This window comes from Ovis canadensis, chromosome 21 (assembly GCF_042477335.2).
Source record: "Ovis canadensis isolate MfBH-ARS-UI-01 breed Bighorn chromosome 21, ARS-UI_OviCan_v2, whole genome shotgun sequence".
Lineage (NCBI taxonomy): Eukaryota > Metazoa > Chordata > Mammalia > Artiodactyla > Bovidae > Ovis > Ovis canadensis.
In genome coordinates, this window is record NC_091265.1 from 44,636,366 (window position 1) to 44,661,578 (window position 25,213).

At 48.6% G+C, this 25,213-nt stretch overlaps 1 protein-coding gene across 3 annotated transcripts in view; it reads left to right on the plus strand.

Annotated features, from left to right (window-relative positions):
- The window catches only part of PKNOX2 (PBX/knotted 1 homeobox 2), a 296,941-nt gene that overhangs the window by 231,246 nt on the left and 40,482 nt on the right, over positions 1-25,213 (plus strand). For all 3 annotated transcript variants that reach the window (XM_069566572.1, XM_069566574.1, XM_069566573.1), the window contains exon 6: positions 14,305-14,476. In XM_069566572.1, coding sequence (XP_069422673.1) covers positions 14,305-14,476 — 172 coding nt within the window. The remainder of the gene's footprint in view (positions 1-14,304; positions 14,477-25,213) is intronic.

Here is a 25,213-nt window from a genome sequence, read left to right on the forward strand (position 1 = left end):
GACCTTGCCCTGGACAGCTCATGCTGAAGTCCACTGCTGGCACAGTGAAAGTAATACTCATTCCTAAAGCCTTGTTTGTAATCCATTTGTCCTATCACAGGCAGACTGGATCACTCTAGACTCCACTCTTGTTTAGGGAAAGATCAGAACAGAGTAGTGGGCAGGTCACTCCCTTGAGACTGTCCCTCGAAACGTCACTGAAGTTCAGGCTTGGTCCTGATGGTGCTGTAGCTAGAGGGGCAAAGGTCATAGAACAACCATGCCGGGTGGCAGGACGAGCTCTAGAAATGGATGTAATGGTAATTAATTTGGTCAGCTCGCACAAGTTAGTTTCTCTGAGCCTATATTCTCAACCATAAAAAAGGAAATATTCATAGCTAGACTAAAATGAGATGATGTTATGATATCTAACACACAGATCAGTGTTGGCTGCATGGGATGGAGTGAAGGTGGGGGGTTTTGTTTCTTTTTTTAATGGTGAAGCTACTTCTTCAAAAAAATTGTTTATTATTTATTTATTTTCGCTGCTGCTGGGCACGGACTTTCTCTAGTTGCGGCTAGTGGGGCCTATGGTTTCAGCACTTGGGCTTCTCATCACAGTGGTTCCTCTTGTTGCAGAACATGGGCTCTAGGCATGGAGGCTCAATAGTTGTGGCCCATGGGCTTAGTTGCTCCTTGGCATGTGGGATCTTCCAGGACCAGGGATTGAACTTGTGTCCCCTGCATTGGCAGGCAGACTCTTAATTGCTGGAAGTCCTGAGATGGGGGTGTTGTAAACAGAGGGGCCAGCTCAGTCCCCTTGGCCCTTTCAGTACATGAGGCATCTTGTGTGTTTAGGGAGGTGAAATTCAGGCATCAGAACAGGGCCTGGGGACCTCAATTGCCTGGGTTTCCATTCTGTCTCCACCACTGGCCTCTAAACCTCTCCGGGCCTTTCTTCATGTGTAAAATGGGACTGAACATAAGGCCCTTTCCTCATTAGGCTGGTCATGAGGATTAGGTGAGATAATACCATAAAGTGCTGGAGGAGGAATCTGGTACTTAGAGATAGCACTGTGGGCATTAGCTGCTATTAGATGTTTGAGGAAATGAAACGGGGGTTGGAAGGGCTCGAAGGTGACTGCTGAGAGGCGAGACAGCAAGAAGCAAGACAGGAAAGGGCTCCCAGTTGAGTGCTGTTCGCACTGCAATTTGGTTAAACATTTATTGAGCTCTGCCATGTGTAAGCATCGTGTCAAGTTCCAAGAGGGATTCTGAATTAGAATGGATCGGTCCAGGGAGTGGGAGGAAAATAGGCGTAGGAAGTAGCTAGAGTGTAAACTTGGCACATGGTTCGGGCTCAAAAAAGTATTTGTGGAATTGACTGCAAGGCCCCTGGCCCATGGTGCAGTGTGGGAGTGTTGGACTGCTTTCCCAAGGGAGATGAAGCCCAAGGGAAATGGTAGCCAAGAGGCCTCTCCTGGGACCAGGACCATGGATGGGATGAGAGGAGCCCCCCCAGGGCTTGAGGCCGGGCAGGGGTGCTGGCTGCTGTGTGACCAACCTCCAGCAGCTGCCTGGCCAGGACCCTGGGAACTGGCACTTCCTGCTGAAGTGTCTTTGAGAGAACTCTTCCACCTTGTGACCAAAGGGTGTTTCATCTCCAGGGAGTTGACCCTGGGGCTTAACCCTGTGCCTTCCCTGGCAGAGGGCTCGGTCATTCCTGGAACGTGCTGGGCGAGGTGGCCTGAGGATGGAGCGGGGTAGAAGTTCAGCCATTCCAAACCAAAGAGTCAGGACCAGATGCTTCCGGACGAGTTGCTGGGAGCAGATGTTCCAGGCGGGGTTTTATGGGCTGGGGCTCTAGCAGACACTCCTTGCTTTTGGAAGCAGTTGGATTCACTGGCATCCGAGAAAATATCTCAGCTGTTGACTACAGTCAGGGGAGTGATCCTGCCGGAGCCGTCAGCTGAAAGTCAAACCGTGCTCAGTTCTCCCCCAGGCGCCAGGCATCGCCTGCTCCCTGCCCTTCCTGCCAGCATCTTGAAGGCCCCAGCCCCTGAGCCCAGCCTCCGCACACGCTGCTGGCAGGCACAGGGATGCCGGCTGCCTGGCCCCGGGAGCAGGTGTGTTCAGAGGCAGCAGCTCTGGCTGCTTCCTCGGCTCACCACCTGGCCTAGGTGGAGCTGAGAAGTCCAGATACTCCCCGAAACCAGGCACACGGATGAGAGATCCAGGAGCCCTGAATCCCAGTGACTTATTCTCACAAGGTTATGTTAGGATTAAAGGAGATAACCAATGCTCACAGCTGACAGTGCTTGGCACAGGCAAGGCTCCCAGTGAATGGTGGCCACAGTTGTGAGTAGTGACAGTCGATCAGGTCCCCTTCCTAGCAGGAGGATGACAGTGATTGGGCCTCCTCCTGGTGCGAATGGGGTGGGATGGGAGCCGGCAAGCTGGGGCTTTGAGGGCTCATGTGGCCCATGGCTTCTCACCAGGGATGGACTAAGCTAGTGTAGCCCTTCCTTAAAAAAAGATACATACATTTATTCATTTGCTTTCCACTGCTCTGGGTATAAGTTCCTGTGTGTGAGCTTTTCTCTAGTTTCGGTGAGCAGGGGCTACTCTCTAGTTGTGGTACACAGGCTTCTCTTATTGCCGAGCACAGGTTCTAGGCATGCAGGCTTAATTGCTGTGCAGCATGTGGGGTCTTCCTGGATCAAGGCTTGAACACTTGTCCCCTGCACTGGCAGGCGAGTTCTCAACTTCTGGACTGCCAGGGAAGTCCCTAGCCCTGCTTTTAACTAAGCCCCACTTTCTGACTTTCCCAAGCCACTGGACCATTTTGTGGTCAAGTGAAAAGAACTAAGACTAAGACTTCAGACTAAGTTCTGACTCTGCCACTGAGCAGCCCATTTAACCTCTTCAGATAAGCTTTCCTACTCCGTAGAGTAGGCATCAAATGAGAAAATGAAAGCTCTATAAAAATGTCAAAGTCTTCTTCCACACACAGAAGCATTACTATGGGAAAAGATTCTTTTGGGAACTCATTTGATGAGGCACCCTTGTGCTGCAAAGGTCCTAATGCTCAAAGGGGAAGTCTGGCAGCTCAGTTCTGTGACCCCAGAACACCCAAGACTCAAGGACAGTAGAGAAAAAAGGGAGGACGATGAAATGATTCTACTAATGGTTCAAAAATGGTACCTGGGAGAGGGGAGAAAGCACGAAGTTTAGGGTTTGGATACCCAGGTTTAAATGTCAACTCGATCACTTATTAGCCTGATGATGTAATTATTTAACCACATGGCACCTCAGTTTGCAAATCAGTAAAGTGGGAATAATAAAAAATATTGGGTGTTTCAGTGCAGTAAGCACATGAAACGTGACTTACCAATTGCCACCAAATGTGCATGGGTGTGTCACTACCAGTGACCCAAGCAAAATGGATAGAGTTCCCCTTGCCAAAGCATCTCTTTCCCGAGGGCTTTTTCGTTGGGGACTGGTTGAAGCTCTTGGGACTTGGATAGAAGTTGCCTCTTAGTAGCTGCCTAACTGTGGGAAAGATACTTCTATTTTTTTTTCTCTTCTGAGTTTCCTCCCCTTAAAATGAAGGGGCTGAACATGAAAAAGACAGGAGATAACAAAGATTAATAATAGTAAGGATTGGAGAAAAGAGAATCGTTGTGAACTGTTGTTGGGATTGTAGATTGTCATAGCCACTATAGAAAATAGTAGGGAGGATCCTCAAAAGAATTAAAACTAGAATGACCGTAAGATCCAGTAATCCCACTTTGGGGATCCAAAGGAAATGAAAACACTAACTGGAGAAGACTTCTGCACCCCTGACCACATTCAGAGCAGCATTATTTATAATGGACAAGGCACAGAAACAGCCAAAGTGTCCACTCATGGATAAGCGGGTAAAGCAGTTGTGGCACATATACACACAATGGGATATTATTCAGTCATTAAAAAAACAACAACAAGGAAATCCTGCCATTTGTGTTAACATGGAGGGACCTTGAAGGCATTATGCTAAGTAAAATACATCACGGAGGAGGACAAATTTTGTGTGTGTGATCTCACTTATATGTGAAAACCAAAAAATAAAAAATAGCTTAGAGCATAAGAGATCAGATTTGTGGTTACCAGAGGCGGAAAGTAGAGGTAGGGGGCAATCCTGGAGGGTAGGTGAAAGGCACAGACTTCCAGAGAAAAGGCACTAACTTCCATTTATAAAATAATTAAGTACTAAGGATGTAACCGGAGAAGGCAATGGCATCCCACTCCAGTACTTTTGCCTGGAAAATCCCATGGACGGAGGAGCCTGGTGGGCTGCAGTCCATGGGGTCGCTAAGTCAGATACGACTGAGCGACATCACTTTCACTTTTCACTTTCATGCATTGGAGGAGGAAATGGCAACCCACTCCAGTGTTCTTGCCTGGAGAATCCCAGGGACGGAGGAGCCTGGTGGGCTGCCGTCTATGGGGTCGCACAGAGTCGGACACGACTGAAGCGACTTAGCAGCAGCAGCAGCAGCAGCAGTAGCAGCAGCAAGGGTGTAACAGGGGACTTCCCAGGTGGCACAGTGGTAAAGAATCCTTCCACCAATGCCGGAGACGCAAGAGACGTGGGTTCAATCCCTGGGTCAGGAAGATCCCCTGGAGGAGGATGTGGCAGCCCACTCCAGTGTTCTTGCCTGGGAAATCCCACAGACAGCGGAGCCTGGCGGGCTGCAGCCCATAGGGTCACAAAGAGAGGACACGACTGAGCACACACACAGCAGCTACAAGGGATGCAATGCACAACACATGACTGTAGTTAACACTGCTGTATCATATACTGCAAAGTTAGGAGAGTAAATTCCAAGAGTCCTCATCACAAGGAGAAATGTTTCCCCTTTTCTCTTTTTATCTGAGAAGATGTGTGTGAGCTGAACCTATTGTGATGATCATTTCACGATCTATGTAAATCAAACCATCATGCTGTGCAGCTTAAGTTTATACAGTGATGTAGTCGGTTATTTCTCAATAAAACTGGGGCAGAGGGTGGGGGGCGGTGTGTGTGCCGGGAATGAAGGGACTGTGACATAAGATCCTAACAGGTTTCAAGTTTTAGGTTCTTTGTATTCTTGCCCTTGTAGACTAGCCTTAACAATCAGTTTGTGGAGATTTCACATTTCTTCTTTTTTTTTAATGTGTCAGGAGGGAGGGGTGTGTGTGTGTGTGTGTGTGTGTGTGTGTGTGTGTAAAGGAATGGAGACAAAGCAGACTCTGGCCTGCCCTGGACCCCACCCTCGCCAGGGACGGACCTGTCCGCCCACCTGCCGGGAGGAGAGCTGGTTGGAGCCCAGGAACCCAGCAGATGCAATTCCAATTTAGCAACACGAAGAAGTCCTCTCCAAGGCAACCCAGGCGAACACACCACCCACAGGGCAGGGCTAAAAATACACCCGCATGGTTTCCACGTCACACCTGAAGTAAAAATACATCCAACCAGGAGCTGCTGGCTTGGTCTCCCCCATCCCGCTCTGCTCTCTCCATCTGGTCTTTCGAGGGGAAGAGCGGGGAGGAGAGGAGGCGGGCTGGCTAAGCTCTTCCTTCACACCGGCTCCTCTGCCTCCGGGACCCTGGCAGCCCCCACCCCCGGCAGAGCCCAGAGGAGGCGGGTCTCTTTGTAGCAGCTAGAAACTGCCAGATGGCTGTAGCTGGTCTGGGTACCTCAGAGGAGTGAGTGGATTCTAAGCCCAAAGAGCACTTTAGGCTTGTGTCTCAGAACCCCCACTTGCTGCCGGTGGTCACTTCATTCATTCATTCGTCTCCATGCATTGATTCATCGAAGATTTATCCACCTTCTGCTGTGTGCCAGGCAGTGTGCTTGACCCTGGGGAATTCAGAGAGAAAATGAGATTGTGGAACAGAGGAGCGCCCCATGGGGAGTGAGGAAGACGGCTGAGCACAAACAACTCTAGTCAGTCGAGCTTAACAATCATCCTAAGGGAAAGAAAAATAAATGCTTACCGGCAGTGTTTTTTGGTTTAAAAAGAGGATTTCGAGTTCTAATGAGTTATACTTTGCCTCTCCTCCTCCTCCTCTTTCTCTGCCTCTATTTGAATTGACACGTGGGCTTGTTTCCCTGCCAAATGAGTCAGTGGAAATGGAATTATACATTTATTGGAGCGGATAGCATCAACGTTGCTCTGAATTAGAAAAAGGTGCCCCCACACCATTCCAGGGGAGTGGAACAAGCATTAATTGACAGCTTCCCAAGTGCCAGCCACTCTGTACTTTCCTTCCTTTTCTCCTTGCGATAACCTCTGTGGTAGGTGGTATCATCCCCCTTCTATAAGAGAGGAAACTGAGGCTCAGAGACATTCAGGCACTTGCCCCAGAGTCATACCATTAATTATCTGTCTCCAAAGACTGTGCTGGTTTCAGACCACCCAGCCCACTGAATCTGTGAGGTCAAAGTAGAGCCCCCACCCCCAAGCACATCTTGGTGGCAACTCAGAGGAGGCAATGACTTCTCTTGCTGGAGAGACCAGTCAGGGAACTTTGGTACTAGGGCTGGCACTCTGAGCTAGGCTATTAGGAGAGACCTAGGCTGGATGGCATCACTGGCTCGATGGATGCGAGTCTGAGTGAACTCCGGGAGTTGGTGATGGATAGGGAGGCCTGGCGTGCTGTGATTCATGGGGTCGCAAAGAGTCGGACACAACTGAGCGACTGAACTGAACTGAACTAAGGCACAGGTATTTCAGGTGGAAGGAACAGCAGGGGCGTGAACAGCCTGGTTTGCCTGAGCTGGTGAAGGGCGTGATACAGGTACAGGGGGCTGGGGGCCACCTGCTATCTGTCCAGCCATCACATATTCCTCTGAATCTGTCAATTAGTGCTGAAAAGAAACCTGAGGCCACACTGTGAAGTGCCTCATCTGATGATGCTGACTCTGTTTCCTCAACATCCAGGAGCGATGTCTCTATACTTCTCAGACTGACTGCTGGTAATGGGCCTTCTGGCTGTGAAAGGGAAAGGGGCGGGGCCAGGAAAGGGGCGGGGCCACCCAGCAAAGTGTCTCCAAACTATTGACTCTGATTTTGTGGTCCCAGCAACCTCTGACACCGGGCACTAGAAATAAAAGGTCACAACGCCAGCCCCTGGGTAGTTTCCAGGGGTGGGCCTTCGGCAACTTGAGACCCCCACTGTGTGGGAGACTAGGTTGGGTGGCTGGTGAGCTGGTCATGTCACTGCTTGCCCTCCTTCACCCCACCTCTCTGGCCGGTGACTCATGTCCTGTGCAGAGGTCTGACCCTGACCTGGCTCGAGTCCCTCTGCCTCATCACTATAAGCCTCCACATTCTGGGACTCCCCCGGCAGTCCAGTAGAGAAGACTCTGAGCTCCCAATGCAGGGGTCCAGGTTCAATCCCTGGTTGGGGAGTTAGATCCCATGTGCCATAACTAAAGATCCCGCATGCCGCAGTGAAGACCCAGTGTAGCCAAATAAATAAATAAAAATTTTTTTAATAAAAAAAATAGAATAAAAGTTAAAACTTCCACCTGGAAATTTTCCTCTCCCACTCTACATTGCCTCCCTTGGGACGGTCCATTCTTAGGAAGTGCCTGGGGGCTCTGACATCCCACCCCATCCCCATCTGAGTCAGCAGCCAAGGCTCAGGGAGGGGTGAGCACTGACGCTGGGCTGTGAAGGGAGCTGCAGGACAGGCCTGGGGGCTCCAAGGTCAGGGAGTGGACAGCCAGGCAGGCTGCCACACACATGGCTGGACCCATAATTGAGGTCTGCAATTCTGGCCAAGGTCACAAGGGGAAGGATGGCTGGCTGAGAGGCCCAGAAGTGACAGAGTGGCATGACTGTGAATCACAAGGTTTATCACCCAGAAAGGGAGCTCAGTGCTAATGTCGGCCCCTGCGTGTGGCCATCACCTCCCCTCCCCCAGCCCATGGGGCTCTGTTTCTTTCTGCCTATCTGTTCTCTGTCTCTTGTGCTCTTTGCACTGTAGCCTCTCTGAAGCGCTATTCAAAAAGACTTTTTAAACTGCAGCATAGTTGACTTACAATGTTGTGTTAGTTTCAGGTGTACAGCATAATGATTAAGTTGTATGTATATATTCTTTTTCAGATTCTTTCCTCTTATAGGTTATTACGAAATATTGAGTATAGTTTCCCATGCTGTCCTGTAGGTCCCTGTTGGTTATCTACTGAAGCTCTATATTTTTGCATTCTTTCTTTTCCTATCTCTGCTTCTCTGTCTATGGTCCTCTGAATAGAAAGAAATGTTTAAAAAAAAAAAAACTTTTTAAAATCCAGGTTGTCCAAGGAGGAAGGAAGGGAAGCAGAAAAAGGGTCTATTTTTCTTTCCTTGAGTCCTTTAGCAAAAGGCAATGAACTTCAGCCTTAGAAGGGAACTTTCAGTTAGATGTGAGTGTAAAAATTACCAAGGAGGTTGGGATCTCCATCCCAAAAGGTCTTTGGAAATGTTAGTGAGACCTATCAGGCCATCTACATTATGAACATCTGCCTTGAGACAGGAAGAATAAAATGCACAGCTGCCCAAGGATGTGCTCAGAAGCTTCATCAGAAATGTGTGTCCAGTGTGGGGGGAGCGGGGAGGACCTAGATCACTTTGCTCTCAAGAAAATCTGGGGCTTTGCCGAGGGGGTCTCAGTCTCTCTGCTGCTGGAGGGAGGGTCAAATTCAATTCTGCAAGGGACTCAGCCAAGATCCTGCCCAGTTTATGGCAGGTGGGGTGTCTCCCAGGGGCAACCCCACACATCCTGGCCCCAAACTGGGCATTCTAGGCTGCCGAATTTGGGCAATGTAGACAAAACAAGAAGGCAGAAATGTCAGAAGTAATTAAACCAAATGATGGCTTAAACCCCTGTAGAAATCAACACATCCGGTTTAATCACCTTCTTAAGCCAGCACAAGACTGCGGGTCTGTGGAGAGGGGTTCTTTATTTCTTTGGATCGTTAACAAGAAGTGTGTATCTTGAGCTTGCTTTTGGTTCAGGTCCTCCTGGGGAGAGGTCTGATGTGGGTGGAGGTGGGGTTGGTGGGGGGGGGCGGTGGTTGGTGAGGACTCAGAAAAGAGAAAAGAAATAATAAAATCTTATTTGAGATCATCTCTCGTCCCCCGTGCCCGGCTCTGTCGGCACTCGGGGCGTCCCGCCCTCCCGGCACCCAGGCAGAGGCACAGTGCTGAATGTGCTAAATCAGGCCATTAGAGAAATTCATTTCTCTTTATTAGTCTGTGTCAAATCCTTTTTATTAGTGGCTGGAAACGACCTCTCTTCTGCAGTAAAATGTCATGCCGGTTCACTCCTTTTATTTGTTCTGCACCGACGAGGCTCAAACTCTCCCTGAATTAGCGCGGTGAGATTTATTTCCTCCAAATTTTGAACAGCTTAAGAGAGATTGGGGTGGAGGGGCGGCCAGGCGGGAGGCAACGTGGGGAGAGAGTGGAGAGGGATCAGGGAGGGAGAAGGTGAGCTCTTCTGGAGGTCAGGTGTTCCTGGCTCTTTGGAAAGAAAGCCTAATGGCCATCTTTCACATCTCGATCGTCAGCATCTGGGCACCGGAGACCAAGTCTCCACGTTTCTGCTTCCAGCCTCTCAAGGGTACTGATCCACAGTGGGCGAGATCTGGACAGTGGGAAGTGAAACTCCTTAAAACTCATTTTCTAGTTGGAGAGGGTGAAGCTCAGGGAATGTCAAGAATGGCAGCATCAGTATCCTATCCATAGCTGGAAATGCCACTTCCCCATCCCATGCCTGGATCAGACTGGCCACTCATGACCTGGGTGGCTAATGTGTCCAGTTCCCATGGTCCCTGCCCTAGCTACTGTGTCCTCCACGCCAGGGCCAAAATAGGGCTACTGGAAAGGACTCCTTGAGGGTGGCTTCTAGCCTCTTCCCCAGCTTTATGGAGTGACACTGAAGGGTTTCTAAGAAATAGAAGTCAACCCTCAGGCAGTATAAGATGGGTGGCTGGGGAAGGGGCTGTGGAGTGGGCTAGGAACAGCCTTCAAGATGCTCTTAGCATCAACGCAGCCATGGAACAAACTGCTGAGTCACTGGGAAACTGAACTTGCTTCTTGGGACTGGCCCAGAGTGTCCCAGCAGCCCCCACATTTGGGGTTAGCAGGTAGCCATCCAGGTGATGGAAAGATCTAGATAGATAAGCAACGGAGCCCCACCAACCCTGCCCAGGGGTCATGTGAGAAGCTGTGAGTTAGCAGAGGTGTCATCTGAGCCCCTAGGCTAGGGGATCCTGGCATCAGGGTGGGTGTTCCACCCAGAGGTGAGAGGGTGGGATATGAAGGGAGGATTTGGGAGCTGAAAGTGCTGCTCAGGCCAGGAGGGGCTGGGGAGAGGGGCTATGGCAGCCACCAGGAAGCCTGCCACGGGTGCTCGCTTCACTTGCAGGACCAGGAAGGAAAGCAGTTTTCTTCCACTGAGACTTTACATAAGTCATAGAAAACACTTCCGGGTATGCCTTCATCTCTCTCTCTCTCTCTCTCTCACACACACACCCCACAGCAGGGAGATCTGCCCCCTCCTGGTGAGAGGTTTATAAGATGGAGCAGTGCTAGAGCTCTGCCTTGAAGGTGCACACTGTCCCCCAGTGGAAGGGACAGAGCCTCCACCCCAGGCCCTGAAAGCCCGCTTCACTGTGAGCCCTGTGATCTGCAAGTTCACCTCTTGGACTTCATCTCCCTCCATTCGCCTACCTTACTCCAGCCACACACGCCTGGACTTTGTTCCAGACACACGCCATGCTCATTTCTATCCCAAGTGCTTTGGTCCTCTCTTGCTTGGAACGCCCCTCCCTCAGACCTTTGCCTGAGTGCCTCTTCATCATTGGAGGCTTCACTCAAATGCCACCTCCTCAGAGAGGCCCTCCCTGACCACTTTCCTCTCCGAAGGGGCCAGGACAGCAGCCGAGGAGCCCGCCTTCTGCCACCACCCCAGCCCCAAGGCTGGTGGCTGGAAGATGTAGCCACCAGCAGCTCCCTCTTCCCCGCCCCACATGCCATACTCGCTGTGCACACAGAACGCACGATGCTCACACACACACTGCATACAAATAACATGTAGCACACACACACACTGCATATAATACAGGGCACATGCACAGTGTATTCATAGCACACGACCCCTGCACCCCACCTCCATGCACACAACCCGTATGTGCACAGTCCCGCAAGACATAACACCATGTGTGCACACAGATGAAAGCACCCAGGACAGTCCCTGACATGCCACTCACACTTGCTCTTGTTGACAGCCTACATTCAACCCAGGTGCACATGCATGCACACCCACACCCACACCCACCCACACACACACACACACACACACACCATCCCCTCTCCTTCCAGCAGCTGCCCACCCTCCTTCCAACCCGTGAGAAAGGAACATGCAGTGACCAGCGGCTGCCGTGGGGGTAGGGGGGCGGGCTGCACCCCCACCACCTGGCACGATGCTGCGGATTATTAGTTCCTGGTAATTTAGTGCCCTTGTACAGAGTCGATTTGTGCCTTTCATTCCTAATTGATCTAGTGGCTGTTTAAATGGCAGCAGGCATCTGTTGAGAGTAGGAAGGTTCATAAGGCGCAATAATTCATAACACCGTCTGGAATTTGCCTTTCATGTCCCTCAGCTAAACCACTGCAGGGCTCTGCTTAAATCACAGCCGCGGAGGCTTTCTTTGGTATTCCACTCAGGGCCAGGAGAATCTTGCATTAAACTGGGATCAGGTTAGATTAGACTATAATATGCTGCGGTATTAGTGGCTGCAAATGAAGACTTAGACTGGAGTTTAACCCCTTCACCTGGTTTTCTCTTTGTCTTCAGTGGCTGGCTGAGCGAACCCATTGTCTTCCCACCAGCTTCCTGAGGGGGCTGAATAGATCTTCTAGCAATTTGGGGGCTGCAGATAGGCTAGCCTCAGATAGTGATCCTTTTCCTCTCCATGCTATCACTCAGCCTGCAGCCTTGAAGCCCAGCTGTTTATGCATCAGCTCCCAAACCAAGGGTCAGGGCAGCAGTGTCCAGGCACAGCTCTGCCAAGCCAGGCGGCTCGTTAGAGACAGGAGTTCACCTCCCCTCCGTGCCCCCTCCCCCTGAGCTTGGGTAGAATGACCAGCAGGTATGGGTTTAGGTGTGGATGGGTCTCAGCACTTTCTGCTTTTCTGTCCAAAATTATTAGAATCCCAGGATGGGACAGGCTCATAGGGGTTCCCCATCTGCCTATAAACACTCTGTAGGCTGGCTGTTCATTCCTTCTTGGCGTGGTTAATCACAGTGTTCCTGCTGGAAGAAGCGTAGTGGGTTTTCCTCTTCAAGATTTCTTGTGCTTTCCAATATGGTAGCCACTAGCCACATGTTGCTATTTAAATTAAAATTAGTTAAAATTAGAATTAAAAATTCAAGGTCCTAGGCAAAGCAGCCATTTTTTGAACTTATTATTTCATATTTGAGTATAGCCAATTAACAAGTTGTGATAGTTTCAAGTGGAGAGCAGAGGGACTCAGCCATCCATATACATGTATCCTTTCCCCCCAAACTCCCTTCCCATTCAGGCTGCCACATAACACTGAGCAGAGTTCCCAGTGTTCTACATTAGGTCCTTGTTGGTTATCCATTTTTAGTACAGCAGTGTGTACATGTCCAACCCAAACTCCCTAACTATCCTTCCTCCCATTCTGCCCCCCTGGCAGTCAGAAGTTCATTCTCTGTGAGTCTGTTTCTGCTTTGTAAGTCAGTTCATTCGTTCATCACAGCAGCCATATTTTAAGTGTCCGCTGGCCTCGGTTAGTTAGTGGAGGCTGTGGAACCTTTTCATCATTGCAGGAAGTTCTGCTGGGTGGTGCTGGCCACAGCAGCCCCATTGGCAGGAGCCTGGGGACCAGGCCTGACACATGCTTTCTCCTCTCCCAGCAAACAGATTTTCATCAAAAAGAAAGGAGCCAGATTTCGTGGTCCCAGGGGACTTCAGTAAGAAGCCAGAGAGGGATGTGCATATGCTTTTGGGAACCACAACGGGGAGAGTGGGGCTCCAGAGTCCAGTGTCAACACCCATGTAAGCACACGCACAGGTGCTGGGTGTGAAGACAGAGCTGTTCACTCAGGCTACAGAGAAATGAGAATGAGATGCACTCACATGTGCAAATGACATCTCACACATAACATACATGTATATTCAACAAGTGTTTATTCGGATAATGTACAGTCACGGCTAGACTCTGGGCAGAGAGTGAAGAATACGATGGGCTTGCTTCCTGCCCTCATGTAGCTGACAGTCTAGTGAGGAAGGCAGGTGGTAAGGCAAACAAGCCAGGTCTGTGTAGGTTGCAGGGTGGGGCAGTCAGGACAGCTTCCCAGAGTTGGTGATGTGGAAGCCAAGACCCAGAGAGCGGCCAAGTAAGCACTTGAGCTTACATCCATCCATCACAGAACCACCCATGTCGCCACACATGCTCACGCTCACACAGTCTTCATTCTTCAGTTCATTGTCAGTCACCGAATATGTATTAAGTGCCTGCTGTGAGTGTCAAGGCAAGGTCCTAAGGATACAGTGATCATTGAGACAGGGACAGTCTTGGCGAAAAACAGTGGCCACGTAATGATTCGTATTATTATTTAATTGCAGTTGTGCTAAGTGGGTGTTGATAGAAATGTGTAGGGAGGTGTCACATGTAAGTGGGGTGTCTGACCTAAACTGAGTCAGCCAGCAGAGGCAGGATGGGTGGGGACATCTGCCCACCATATGTGACGAGTAGCCAGGTCCACACACACACACCTTCCACGCCCCACCCCCACTCCCTCATCGACACTTGCAAACCCACAGGTACCGCCCTTGGCTGACTCGACACAGCCAATGCGGATCTGTGACCAATGACAGATGTTCACATCCAGGACTTTTCTGGACATTTCCCGTATTTCTTTCCCGGGTTGACCTTGAGCACGAAATGGACATCTACCTCTTTGAAGAGTTAAACCCAGCATCCCTCCTCAAATATCCACACAATTTATTTAGACTGAGAGAACAGTTAGGCTCCCAGTAGCAGAGGAGCAGAAACCACTGAGGCCCCAGGAATGAGGAGGTTGGATCCTCCGTGCCAGGGTATGACATGCTGCTGTCCCGGCGGACCGTGGGGACCGGGGCCTTCCTCCAGGAGTGGGACCCTGGGAGAAGAGGTGATGGGAAGGTGAGATGGGCCCCTGAAGGCTTCTGCACTGCAAGAAGCCCTGAAGGCAGCAGGTCTCTGGGTGCACATGTGTGAGCTCTCGCTGTCCCCGCAGGCATCCTCTTTTCCCGCTCCTGACGCTGCTGTTTGAGAAATGTGAACAGGCCACCCAGGGCTCTGAGTGCATCACATCCGCCAGCTTCGATGTGGACATCGAGAACTTTGTCCACCAGCAGGAGCAGGAACACAAACCCTTCTTCAGCGATGACCCGGAACTGGACAATCTGGTAAAGACCCTCCAACCCCCACCCTGGCTAGGGTTGTCCCGCCCTCTGATCCCCTCCAAATGCCCCAAAAGCAATCCTTTCATTTATTCATTCAGCAAAGAAAGGTGCTTCCCCACTGTGGGCAGGCCTTGGTGTTCCAGCAGCTGAGAACCTTTAACCAAGAGTTGCGCACAATGGTGATGCTGCCAAAGCTCTGCCTTCCTCCTCCCCTGCAGCACCAGCGTCACCTCCCACCCTCTTGCAGTGCAGACGGGATGAGGGGAGGGCCATGGCATCCAGAATGTTCCGAGGGCTGGAATCCTGGCATGTTGGGAAATCCGTCTTGGGCTGCCCAGAGAGGAGCTGATGGCCGTGTGCTACATTGTGAAGGAGGAGGGTGACATGTATATTCAAGCACATCAGTGGATAGGAAGACTGGAAGCAACAAATGAGAAGATCAGCTTCTCTACTGAGAAGACCAGCAGATGTCCTGCCCATTTGGGATATAGTAGATGAGGCTCCCAAGCCTAACTTGTCATCCAGGTCATCACTACAGCTTTAAAAAGTACATGCTTCTGGGCCCCTCCACCTGGAAAGCAGGATTCAATAAGTTTAGTGGGACTTGCACTTGTACATTTTTAAAGGTTTCCGAGACAACTGTAATCTTCAGTAAGGCTTGGGAGCCAATAGATTAGATGATACTCTAACTCTTCGTCTAGCCCTGGGAATCCTGCTGAGAAAAGAGCTGTGGAGAGACCGCTCTGTTTGTTCATCGTGACAACAGTTATCCTGGGATTATTAACCACGATTCTTGATTCTGCTGTGGGTGGATTATCCAGATCGTGCCTGGTAAATTTGGAAACTCTGAAAAATACGTCTTCCACAAGTTGATTGATTATAGCGCTGACCTCCATCCAGAATTTAGTTAGTACCTACTCCCCAAAGGGAAACAGATTTAGAAAAGCAAATGTGACTCCAGGAAGGAAGGAAGAAACACACACACACACACACACACACACACACAGTGCATCTGCAGAGCAGACTTAAATGACTTGGGTATTATTCTGTATTGTGAATGACCCACCCCGCCGCTTCTCTCAGGAGTTGAATATGATACCTTGTGGAGTCCAGGAGAGCTACCAGGAGAGGCCCCCCTCCTTGGCCTGGAAGTCTATGAAGTGTTATGGTGCATTATGATACAGGACAGAGGATACGCACTTGGCCAAGGTCAGGAGCATTAGTGCAGGTTTCTGGGAGCCCCAGGTGCACCTCTGCTTGGCTCCTGGCTGTGACTGAGCTAACATCCTTCCCGATAACACAGTCCCCTATCTCTCAGGTCCCCTGGGAGAGTCGTCCCCGTGCAGGTTCTCCATTTGGTTGGATAGTTAGTGCAGGCAGACTTGCCCCTGCCCTGCTGTTCATCTGATCAGAATCTCGGAACCACAATTGTGAATCAGGTCTTTAGAAGCTAACCCGCAGCAGTCATGGGGCCAGGAGGGGAGGCAGCCGTTTGTGTGGGAGCTGGAATGAACACTCCCTTCACTTGACCCCCCAAAGAAGCTGAGGCCTCAGTTGGTGGGAAATACCTAAAATTGGCTGAATAATATGAAAGAATATAAACCTTCTTCAGAAGTAGGAGTCCTGGCAAAACAAACCTCACAAACTTGCCCACTGCCACCTGCCAGGTGAATTCTGGAAGACACCTCCCCCTCCCAGCCCCAGGACAACCTCTTATTCTATTGAGTTGGCCAGAAAGTTCATTTGGAATTTTCCATAAGATGTAGTGGGAAAACCTGAACAAACTTTTTGGCCAACCCAAGAGTACAGCCTGGAAATACCAAAAAGCAACCATCTCCATGCTCTCCCCCGGCCCACACTACCTGGGTCTCTCAGGGGTCTGCTCACTCATAGGCTCAGATTTCTTCGTCTAATCCAGCAAAACGTGGTAGTGTCCATCATGTGCCACGGCTGATCTGAGGGTGGGGTTGCAGTAGCGGTTGCCCCAGTGGCCCCAGACCCCTGGTGCCCCCTGGGCTTCTATCCCAAGTGATGGGAGTGATCCACTGGTGGAGCAGGCTTTGCACAGCTCTCCCCCTCACGTGGACCCGGAGGAGTTTACCTGGGGGAGCTGGCCACAGTCAATGACTGTGGATCGATTATTTAAATGGAGGTGGTTGAAGGAGCCAAGGAGATGAGGCCAAGCTCACCCTCTGGGAGACTTTGACAACAGCTCCTCTGAAGCTCGGTTTCCCCATCTGTAGAGCCAGTACACCTGTCTCCTGTGACTGTCATAAAAAATTAACGCCATGACTAGTGGAACTAAATGGCCTTTGAAAATGCGTGGCATCCAGGAGGTTAAGGTCAAATGCAGTATCACTAAGGCCAGGCATTCCAGCCGCCTCACCTCACCTCCAGGCCATCAGAGAGACTATGTATGTGGCCGAGAGCCTGAAACTTTCCGGGGCTTGGGGCCGGGATCAGGCAGTGCCCTTTGCCATCCCACGTGTGGTCCTGTGTCAGGAGGGAGGAGGTGAGGAGGCCGGCCACAGGAGCCATCATTAGAACAAGAGTCGTGCAGCCGGCACTGCCGAGATGCACATAATTAGAAATTAGAAAAAGGTCAGATCGCGTCATTATCAGCTCAATCAGCTGCCGAGTGCCACAGCCAGTTAATTTGGCATCTGTATTTTTTACAACCCCGCACACGTAGCCCAGCGGACTGTAACTCTTTATCCGGACAGATATACTGCGCAGCGGAGCAGGGACATAAAATGAGACCCCAAGCAAATGAGCTGAGATAATTGAGAGATTTATTTTTTATATATATGTGTGTCAGAGCGGCTTTCCTTTGCCCTTGAATGTTGACTTTCACAGATGGGCTTGTAACGAGGACACTGGGATCCCCCCAAACTGTTCCACCCTGGATCCTGGAGTGGGGCTCAGATCCTGCTTCCTCGCCAGCCCCACCAGGCCTACCACCCCCCAGGACGTGGGTCCTTCCCACTCCTGCTGGTCCCTCTCATCCCATCCAAGCAAATCGCTGTGTTCACCTCCCCGGCTCCCACGATCCCCAGATAGGTTCCCATGGGAACCACTGCTGACGAAGCCCTCCCAGAGCTGCTCAGAGACCAGAGGCGTTCCAAGAGTGTAGGTTTCTAAGTGAACCTCCCTTCCCGGTTAGCCAGCTGCCGGAATAGAAACTTAGAATCATAAAACACTGGGGGAAAACCCCAAGCATAGAGAGCAGCGCGTCCATTTTACAGATGGGGACACTGGAGTCCAGAGAAGGGCGGTGACTTGTCAGCACCCAGGTCTGCTGACTCCTTCCACTCCATCACCCACCTCTCTGCTTCCCCAGGGGCAGCAGAGCCCTCATTTATAAATGACCGTCTCACAGAAAACAACCCTGATAAGAAAGGTGAAGAGGAATGCAAGTCTGAATAATAAAAACATATGACATTAATTATAAAAAAAAAAAGCATCTTTCCCACTGGTACACACACTCCCTGACCCTCTCCACCTCCCCATTTCAGTACCATGGGGGTGGCTTTCCTCTGGTCGGCTCCTGCAGGGACACCCCACCCCCGCCCTGCCTCCAACTCCCCATACGCACATCCCAGTGCTCACCAGCCCTCTGTCACCTGGCTCATTGATCCCCTCTTTGGGCCCAGCAGCCTCTGACTGGCAGTTGGTACAGTTTGTAAAATTTGCAAGTTCCCTAAACCCCTTTGAAAGGCAAAAGCTTTTTGTTTTATAAAATCTGATTTACGGGCCCCCAGTGCAGGGCCGAGGTTTTATATATTATGCAAGACTTCAAACCGAGGCTGTAAAATGTACGGTTTCAGTTTCATGCATGGAATTTTTTTATGTGTAAATTTTTTAACATTTATGGGGCACGTTTTAATGAGACTCTGGTGGGGCTCTCGGGACAGATTAGAGCTGCCTGATCGCAAAGCCAGCTCCAACATGGGGCCCCCCAGGCTCCTGGGCCCTCTCTGAAGGGGGTGGGGTGCAGAGGCCAGAGGTTGTGAATATGGTCCACAGGGACCCCAGGCAGCACCCCTTCAGAGTCATTCCCTCCTGCCTTCTGTCCAGACCCTCTTCACCTCAGTGGGAGCAGAAAATCCCACAAGACCCCCGAACAGGGAAAGGAAATAATAATCAAAGCCAGTAATAAATAACATTTATAGCATACTTACTGGGTGCCAGGTGCCATTGTCCTAAACACTACACCTGGATTATCTTATTTAATCCCCTTTTCAGACCCACAAGGCACAGATTATTACTATCCCTATTTTAAGATGAGGGGGCTTAAAGATGAGAGAAGCCTGGTGGCTCAGAAGGTAAAGAATCTGCCTGCAACACAGGAGAACCAAGTTCAATCCCTGGGTCAGAAAGATGCCTTGGAGAAGGGAATGGCTACCCACTTCAGTATTCTTGCCTGGAGAATTCCATGGACAGGGGAGCCTGGCGGGCTGCAGTCCATGGGGTCGCAAAGAGTTGGGCAGGACTGAGCGACTTTCACTGAGATGAGGATCTTGTGACATGAGGTGAAATCATAGCTCAAGACCACACAGCTTATACGTGAGTCAAACACAGGCACGGAGCCCTGGCCCACACTCAGCAATTATGCAGCCCTAGACTCCGTCTTTTCTTAGTACTTCCTCTGCACTCGTCTTTAGTTCTTTTCTGGCCAAATCTCCTTCCACCCTCAGTATGATGTTGAGGGAATTGCTGTTGTTATCCCATTTTACAGATGAGAACAAGGAAGTGTAGAGACCATGTGAATCCTGCAGAGCATCCCAGAAGGTGGAGGGCCCCAGACTCAGCCTCCAAAACCCACTATTTCCTAGCACCCAGCTCTGCTATTTAATTCGTGAGATAGCCCTGGGAGGGGTTATCACTATACCCATTTTACAGAAGGGAGAATCCAAGACTGAGGACCCTGTAGTCACTAAATTACAGAGCTTGGATTTGTCTAACTTCTGAAGCCCACCTCTTTTCCCTGAACCACAAGACCTCTCCAAAGTCTGAGGATGAGGCAGGGGAAGTGCCACATTGAAAAGTATTTAACTTGTCCTGAGCGGCAGTCTCCCTAAGTGCTCGTCCTGTCCCCCAGTCATCTGGCAGTCTCCAGCCCCTGGTCTTCACCCTTCTCCCATGTTCCAGGCCTTGTTCCAGGGACCCTACCCTTCCAACTGCTCAGGCCAGGCTGGGCTGGCCTGGAAAAATTCCCAATTAGAGTTTAGCTTTGGCTGCCCTGGTGACATGCGGGAAGCACTTCAGAGCACTTGTAGGAATGCATGTTTACCAATTCATCTGTACGTGAAGCAGACTATTCCAGCTTCCCAAAGTGCAGAGAAGGAGAGGGAAAAAGGAGTCTGCCCTCCAGGGCAGAGATACTCCCTAATTGCTGCCTGGAATTTCACAGGTTACCTAATCCCTGGGTCTTGATTCCTGTTCTCCAGGAGAATGATAACCATGCCTGTGGGTCCCCAGGTTTGTGCGATTCAAATGAGGTAATGGAGAGAGAAGTGTTTTGCATATTGTAAAGTGCTATGTATATAAATGCTTTGAAAGGCAAGGATTTATTATTATCAAATGAAGAGGTCGAAATCTTACAAGAGAGGCCACTTTTCAGAAAAGTGCTTGATGGAGGAGGAAGGGGCACATTGATGTAAATAATTGACATACAACACAGTTGCTGTGTGCCCAGGACACATGTACATGGTTTCATTCAGTGTTCACAGCAGCTCTTCAGTGTAAGCATTATTGATCAGCTTCCATGTTACAGACGAAGTTAAAGGTCTGGTTCAAAATACTCAGACAGGAAATAATAGATTTAGGACATCACACTATGGGACTTTCCGGAGAGAGGCTCCCTCCCATCCTGTGGACTTTCCTGAGACTTGTGAGGCCATGCGGGCTTCCCAGGTGGCCCTTGTGGTAAAGAATCCACCTGCCAATGCAGGAAGACTCACGTGAAGCAGGTTCAGACTTAAGTGATCCCTGGTTCAGGAAGATCCCTTGGAGGAGGAAATGGCAACCCACTCTAGACGTCTTGCCTGGAAAATCCCATGGACAGAAGAGCCTGGCGGGCTACAGTCCAAGGACTCAAAGAGTCAGACCCGACTGAGCACTCACATGAATGTGGGGCCCGTGTGTTGTGATATGAGGCTACAATGCAAGATTGCATCTTGTTTTGATTTAGTGAAGGATGCTACTTAGAAGAAGAGGGCTGCTTTTTTAATTAGTATTTTGAAAGAAAAGGGTGGGGAGAGAAGCTAAAAGATGAAGCCAAACTGGGAGAAAAGGAATTAAGGATACCTTCCTCACAGTTGTTGATGATGTTAAATTAAATGGAACTGTTCATTGCACTAGAAGATTTGGAATAACCTTTTACATGACATCGATCACTTAGGGAAATAGTTTAATACGCCAGAGTTTTACTCTGATTTAGAGGCAAAAACCCAAAATTGCATTAGAAATAAGCTAGAGGATGATTCACGAACCAAAATATAGAAGAAAAAACTGGGGATGATTATTTTTCCACTCTCTGGAAATGAAATAGCAATAGAAAAGCCAACAGGATATTAGAAATCATTAAAAGAGGTTGCAAAAATGTATATGCCTTTGGTTCCCTGTGGTTTATAAAGCACTTTCACATTATTATCTCTTTTAGCCCTTATCAAATCCTGTGAGTCCGGGATGAGGAAGACTGAGGCTAAGGGAAGTCATGGAATTAGCCCAATGTCACTCAATCTGTAAACAGTAGGCCTGGACTCAAATCTAGGCTGACGGTAAAGCCCACAGGCTTTGTGCTATGCCAGGCAGCTGCCCCATATTAATGGCATTGCCCACTTTTTTTCTCTAATACTGAATAGATCCTACATATTCATTGCCTTGAAATACCATTGTGATTTACTCAATGTTCTTAAATCTTTAAACCAAGTCTGTTATCTCATAAAAAAGTAATCCTTCACCTGTGCTTTATTAAACCAAAAGGTAGGTCCACTTTCAGCCACTGTGCATCAGATCTGATTTAAACACATTGCACGTGTATTTCATCTGAGCGAAGCTATTTTGGATTGATTTTACTTTTTATTTTGTTCTATTTAATTGTATTTTCTGATTCTTTTTACATAAGAAGTATTTGTTGACTATAGGTATGTGTACTTCCTGTGTGTGTGTGTGTGTGTGTGTATTCATGGAAAGATTTTAAAGTGAGTAAATGTTGATTGAAAAGGAAAAATAGTCCAGTTAAGGAAAGCTCGGAGAAAGAGGAAAGAAGAAATGAAAGGATGGAAGGAAGAAGGAACAGAGGGAGGAAAAAAAGAAGAAAGGTTTAAGGAATTAGGGTTATTTTGGCTGGAGGAGACAAAGCTGACTGGCATCTTATTCGAGTGAGAGGTCTTGTACAATGTTTGGCATTTAATGAGACTTACTATTCATCGAAATAATAATGTTAAACTAAGGGAGGTTATAGGGACTTCTCTGCTGGTCCAGCGGCTAAGACTCCACCCTCCCGATGCAGGGGACCTGGGTTTGATCCCTGCTCAGGGAACCAGATCCCACTTAGTGCAACTAAGACCTGGCTCAGAAAAATACATAAATATTTTTAAAAATTAAGAGAGATTGTACTGATGGAGGTGCTAGATATTCTTGGTGCCTATAGAAAGCTGTTGTTCAGTCGCTCAGTCGTGTCCAACTCTTTGCGCCCCTATAGACAGCAGCACACCAGGCTTCCCTGTCCTTCAACATCTCCCAGAGCTTGCTCAAACTCTTGTCCATTGAGCCGGTGATGCCATCCAACCATCTCATCTTCTGTCATCCCCTTCCCCTCCTGCTTTCAATCTTTCCCAGCATCAGAGTCTTTTCTAATGAGTCAGCTATTTGCATCAGGTGGCCAAAGTATTGGAGCTTCAGCTTCAGCATCAGTCCTTCCAATGAATATTCAGGACTGATTTCCTTTAGGATTGACTGGTTTGATCTTGTAGTCCAGGGGACTCTCAAGAGTCTTCTCTAGCACTACAGTTCAAAAGCCTTAATTCTTCAGTGCTCAGCTTTCTTTATAGTCCAACTCTCACAGTCATACATAACTACTGGAAAAACCTTTGTCGGCAAAATAATGTCTCTGCTTTTTAATATGCTGTCTAAGTTGGTCATAGCTTTTCTTCCAAGGAGCAAGTGCCTTTTAATTTCATGACTGCAGTTACCATCTGCAGTGATTTTAGAGCCCAAGAAAATGAAATCTGTCAGTTTCCATTGTTTCCCCATCTATTTGCCATGAAGTGATAGGATTGGATGCCATGATCTTCGTTTTTCGAATGTTGGATTTTAAGCCAGCTTTTTCACTCTTTCACTTTCATCAAGAGGCTCTTTAGTACCTCTTCACATTCTGCAATAAGGGTGATGTCATCTGCATATCTGAAGTTATTGATATTTCTCCTGACCGTCTTGATTCCAGCTTGTGCTTCATCCAGTCCGGAATTTTGCATGATGTACTCTGCATATAAGCTAAATAAGCAGGGTGTCAATATACAGCCTTGACGTACTCCTTTCCCAATTTGGAACCAGTCTGTTGTTCCATGTTCGATTCTAACTGTTGCTTCTTGACCTGCATACAGGTCAGGTAAGGTGGTAGGTAAGATAAGGTGGTCTGGTATTCTTATCTCTTGAAGAATTTTCCACAGTTTGTTGTGATCCACACAGTTAAAGGCTTTAACATAGTCAGTGAAGCAGAAGTAGGTGTTTTTCTGGAACTCTTGCTTTTTCTATGATCCAACAGATGTTGGCAATTTGATCTCTGGTTCCTCTGCCTTTTCTAAATCCAGCTTGAAAGTTCTGGTTCATGTACTGTGTGAAGCCATGCTTGGAGAATTCTGAGCATTATTTTGCCCATTTATAAAATGAGTGCAATTGTGCAGTAGTTTGAGCATTCTTTGGCATTGCCTTTCTTTGGGATTGGAGTGAAAACTGACTTTTTCCAGTCCTGTGGCCACTGCTGAGTTTTCCAAGTTTGCTGGCATATTGAGTGCAGCACTTTCACAGCATCATCTTTTAGGATTTGAAATATTCAGCTGGAATTCCATCACCTCTTCTAGCTTTGTTCGTAGTGATGGTTCCCGAGGCCCAGTTAACTTCACACTCCAAGATGTCTGGCTCTAGGTGAGTGATCACACCATCGTTGTTATCTGGTTATTAAGATGTTTTTTGTATAGCTCTTCTGTGTTCTTGCCACCTCTTCTTAATATCTTCTGCTTCTGTTAGGTCCATACCGTTTCTTTCTCTTATTGTGCCCATCTTTGCATGAAATGTTCCCTTGATATCTCTAATTTTCTTGAAGAGATCTCTAGTCTTTCCCGTTCTATTGTTTTCCTCTATTTCTTTACATTGATCACTGAGGAAAATATACAGTTGTCAGTTTCTGCCTCTGAGTGACACTTCATCTAATTCTCCAAGAGCCTTTAATTAGCCAAGCACAATCCCTGTCCCTATAGAGAAAGTTGATCACCGAAGAATTGGTGCTTTTGAACTGGGTGTTGGAGAAGACTCTTGAGAGTCCCTTGGGCTGCAAGGAGATCCAACCAGTCCATCCTAAAGGAAATCAGCCCTCAATATTCACTGGAAGGACTGATGCTAAAACTGACTCCAATACTTTGGCCACCTGATGTGAAGAAGTGACTCATTAGAAAAGACCCGGATGCTGGGAAAGATTGAAGGCCAGAGAAGAAAGGACGACAGAGGATGAGATAGTTGGATGGCATCACCAACTCAATGGACATGAGTTTGAGTAAACTCTGGGAGTTGGTGTTGGACAGGGTGGCCTGGCGTGCTGCAGTCCATAGGGTGGCAAAGAGTCGGACATGACTGAGCAACAGAACTGAACTGAATCCCTACCCATCAGACAGTCCAGATGAGAGTCTGGGGGCTCCTCTCTCACTCTCCACTTGAAATGCTGATGAAGCTCAAAGAGGGTGTGGCCATGGCTCTTAGTCACACAGCTTACGGCTCAACACACCTGGACAGTAGGGTTCTCTGGGAGCCATGCCCTTGCTAGTCTTCCTGGGCATCAAGATGTTGGCCAAAAGCTAGGAGGGTGGGGTTAAAGAAAGACGCCTCTACATGGCTTATGTCAGCATCAATCGTCTTGGAAGGCAAGCACCCACTCTTTTTTCTTTTTACTTTTTATTTTGATGTAACTGTAGATTCACATGCAGCTGTAAGAATTAGTATAGCAAAGACCTGATTCCCTTTCTGCATGGCTAGAGGACAGTTTCACAGCCGGGAGATGACAATGGTATGACCACCAGACTTATTCAGACATCACTAGTTTTACATATAGTCATAGCGATATGTGTGTGTGTGTGTGTGTGTGTGTGTTTAGTTTGTGCCACTTTATCACGTGTGTATTCATGGAGACACTCTGATTGTCAAGATACAGAGCAGTCCCTCCCTCCCTCCCCCACCATACCTCCTAGCAATCACTGATCTGTTCTCTATCTCTGAAATTTAAAAGAATGTTCTACATATAAAAAAAGAAGAAAAGAATGTTATATAAATGGCATTATGTATGTAGCCTTCTGAGACTGGCTTTTTTTCTCAGCATCATTCCCTTTAAATCCATCCAAGTAGTTGAGTTTATCAGTAGTTTGTTTTTGTTGCTAAGTATGATTTCATGATACAGATGTACCATAGTTTCTTTATCCATTCACCTGTTGAAGTGTATTTTGGTTGTTTCCAGCTTGGGGTTATTAA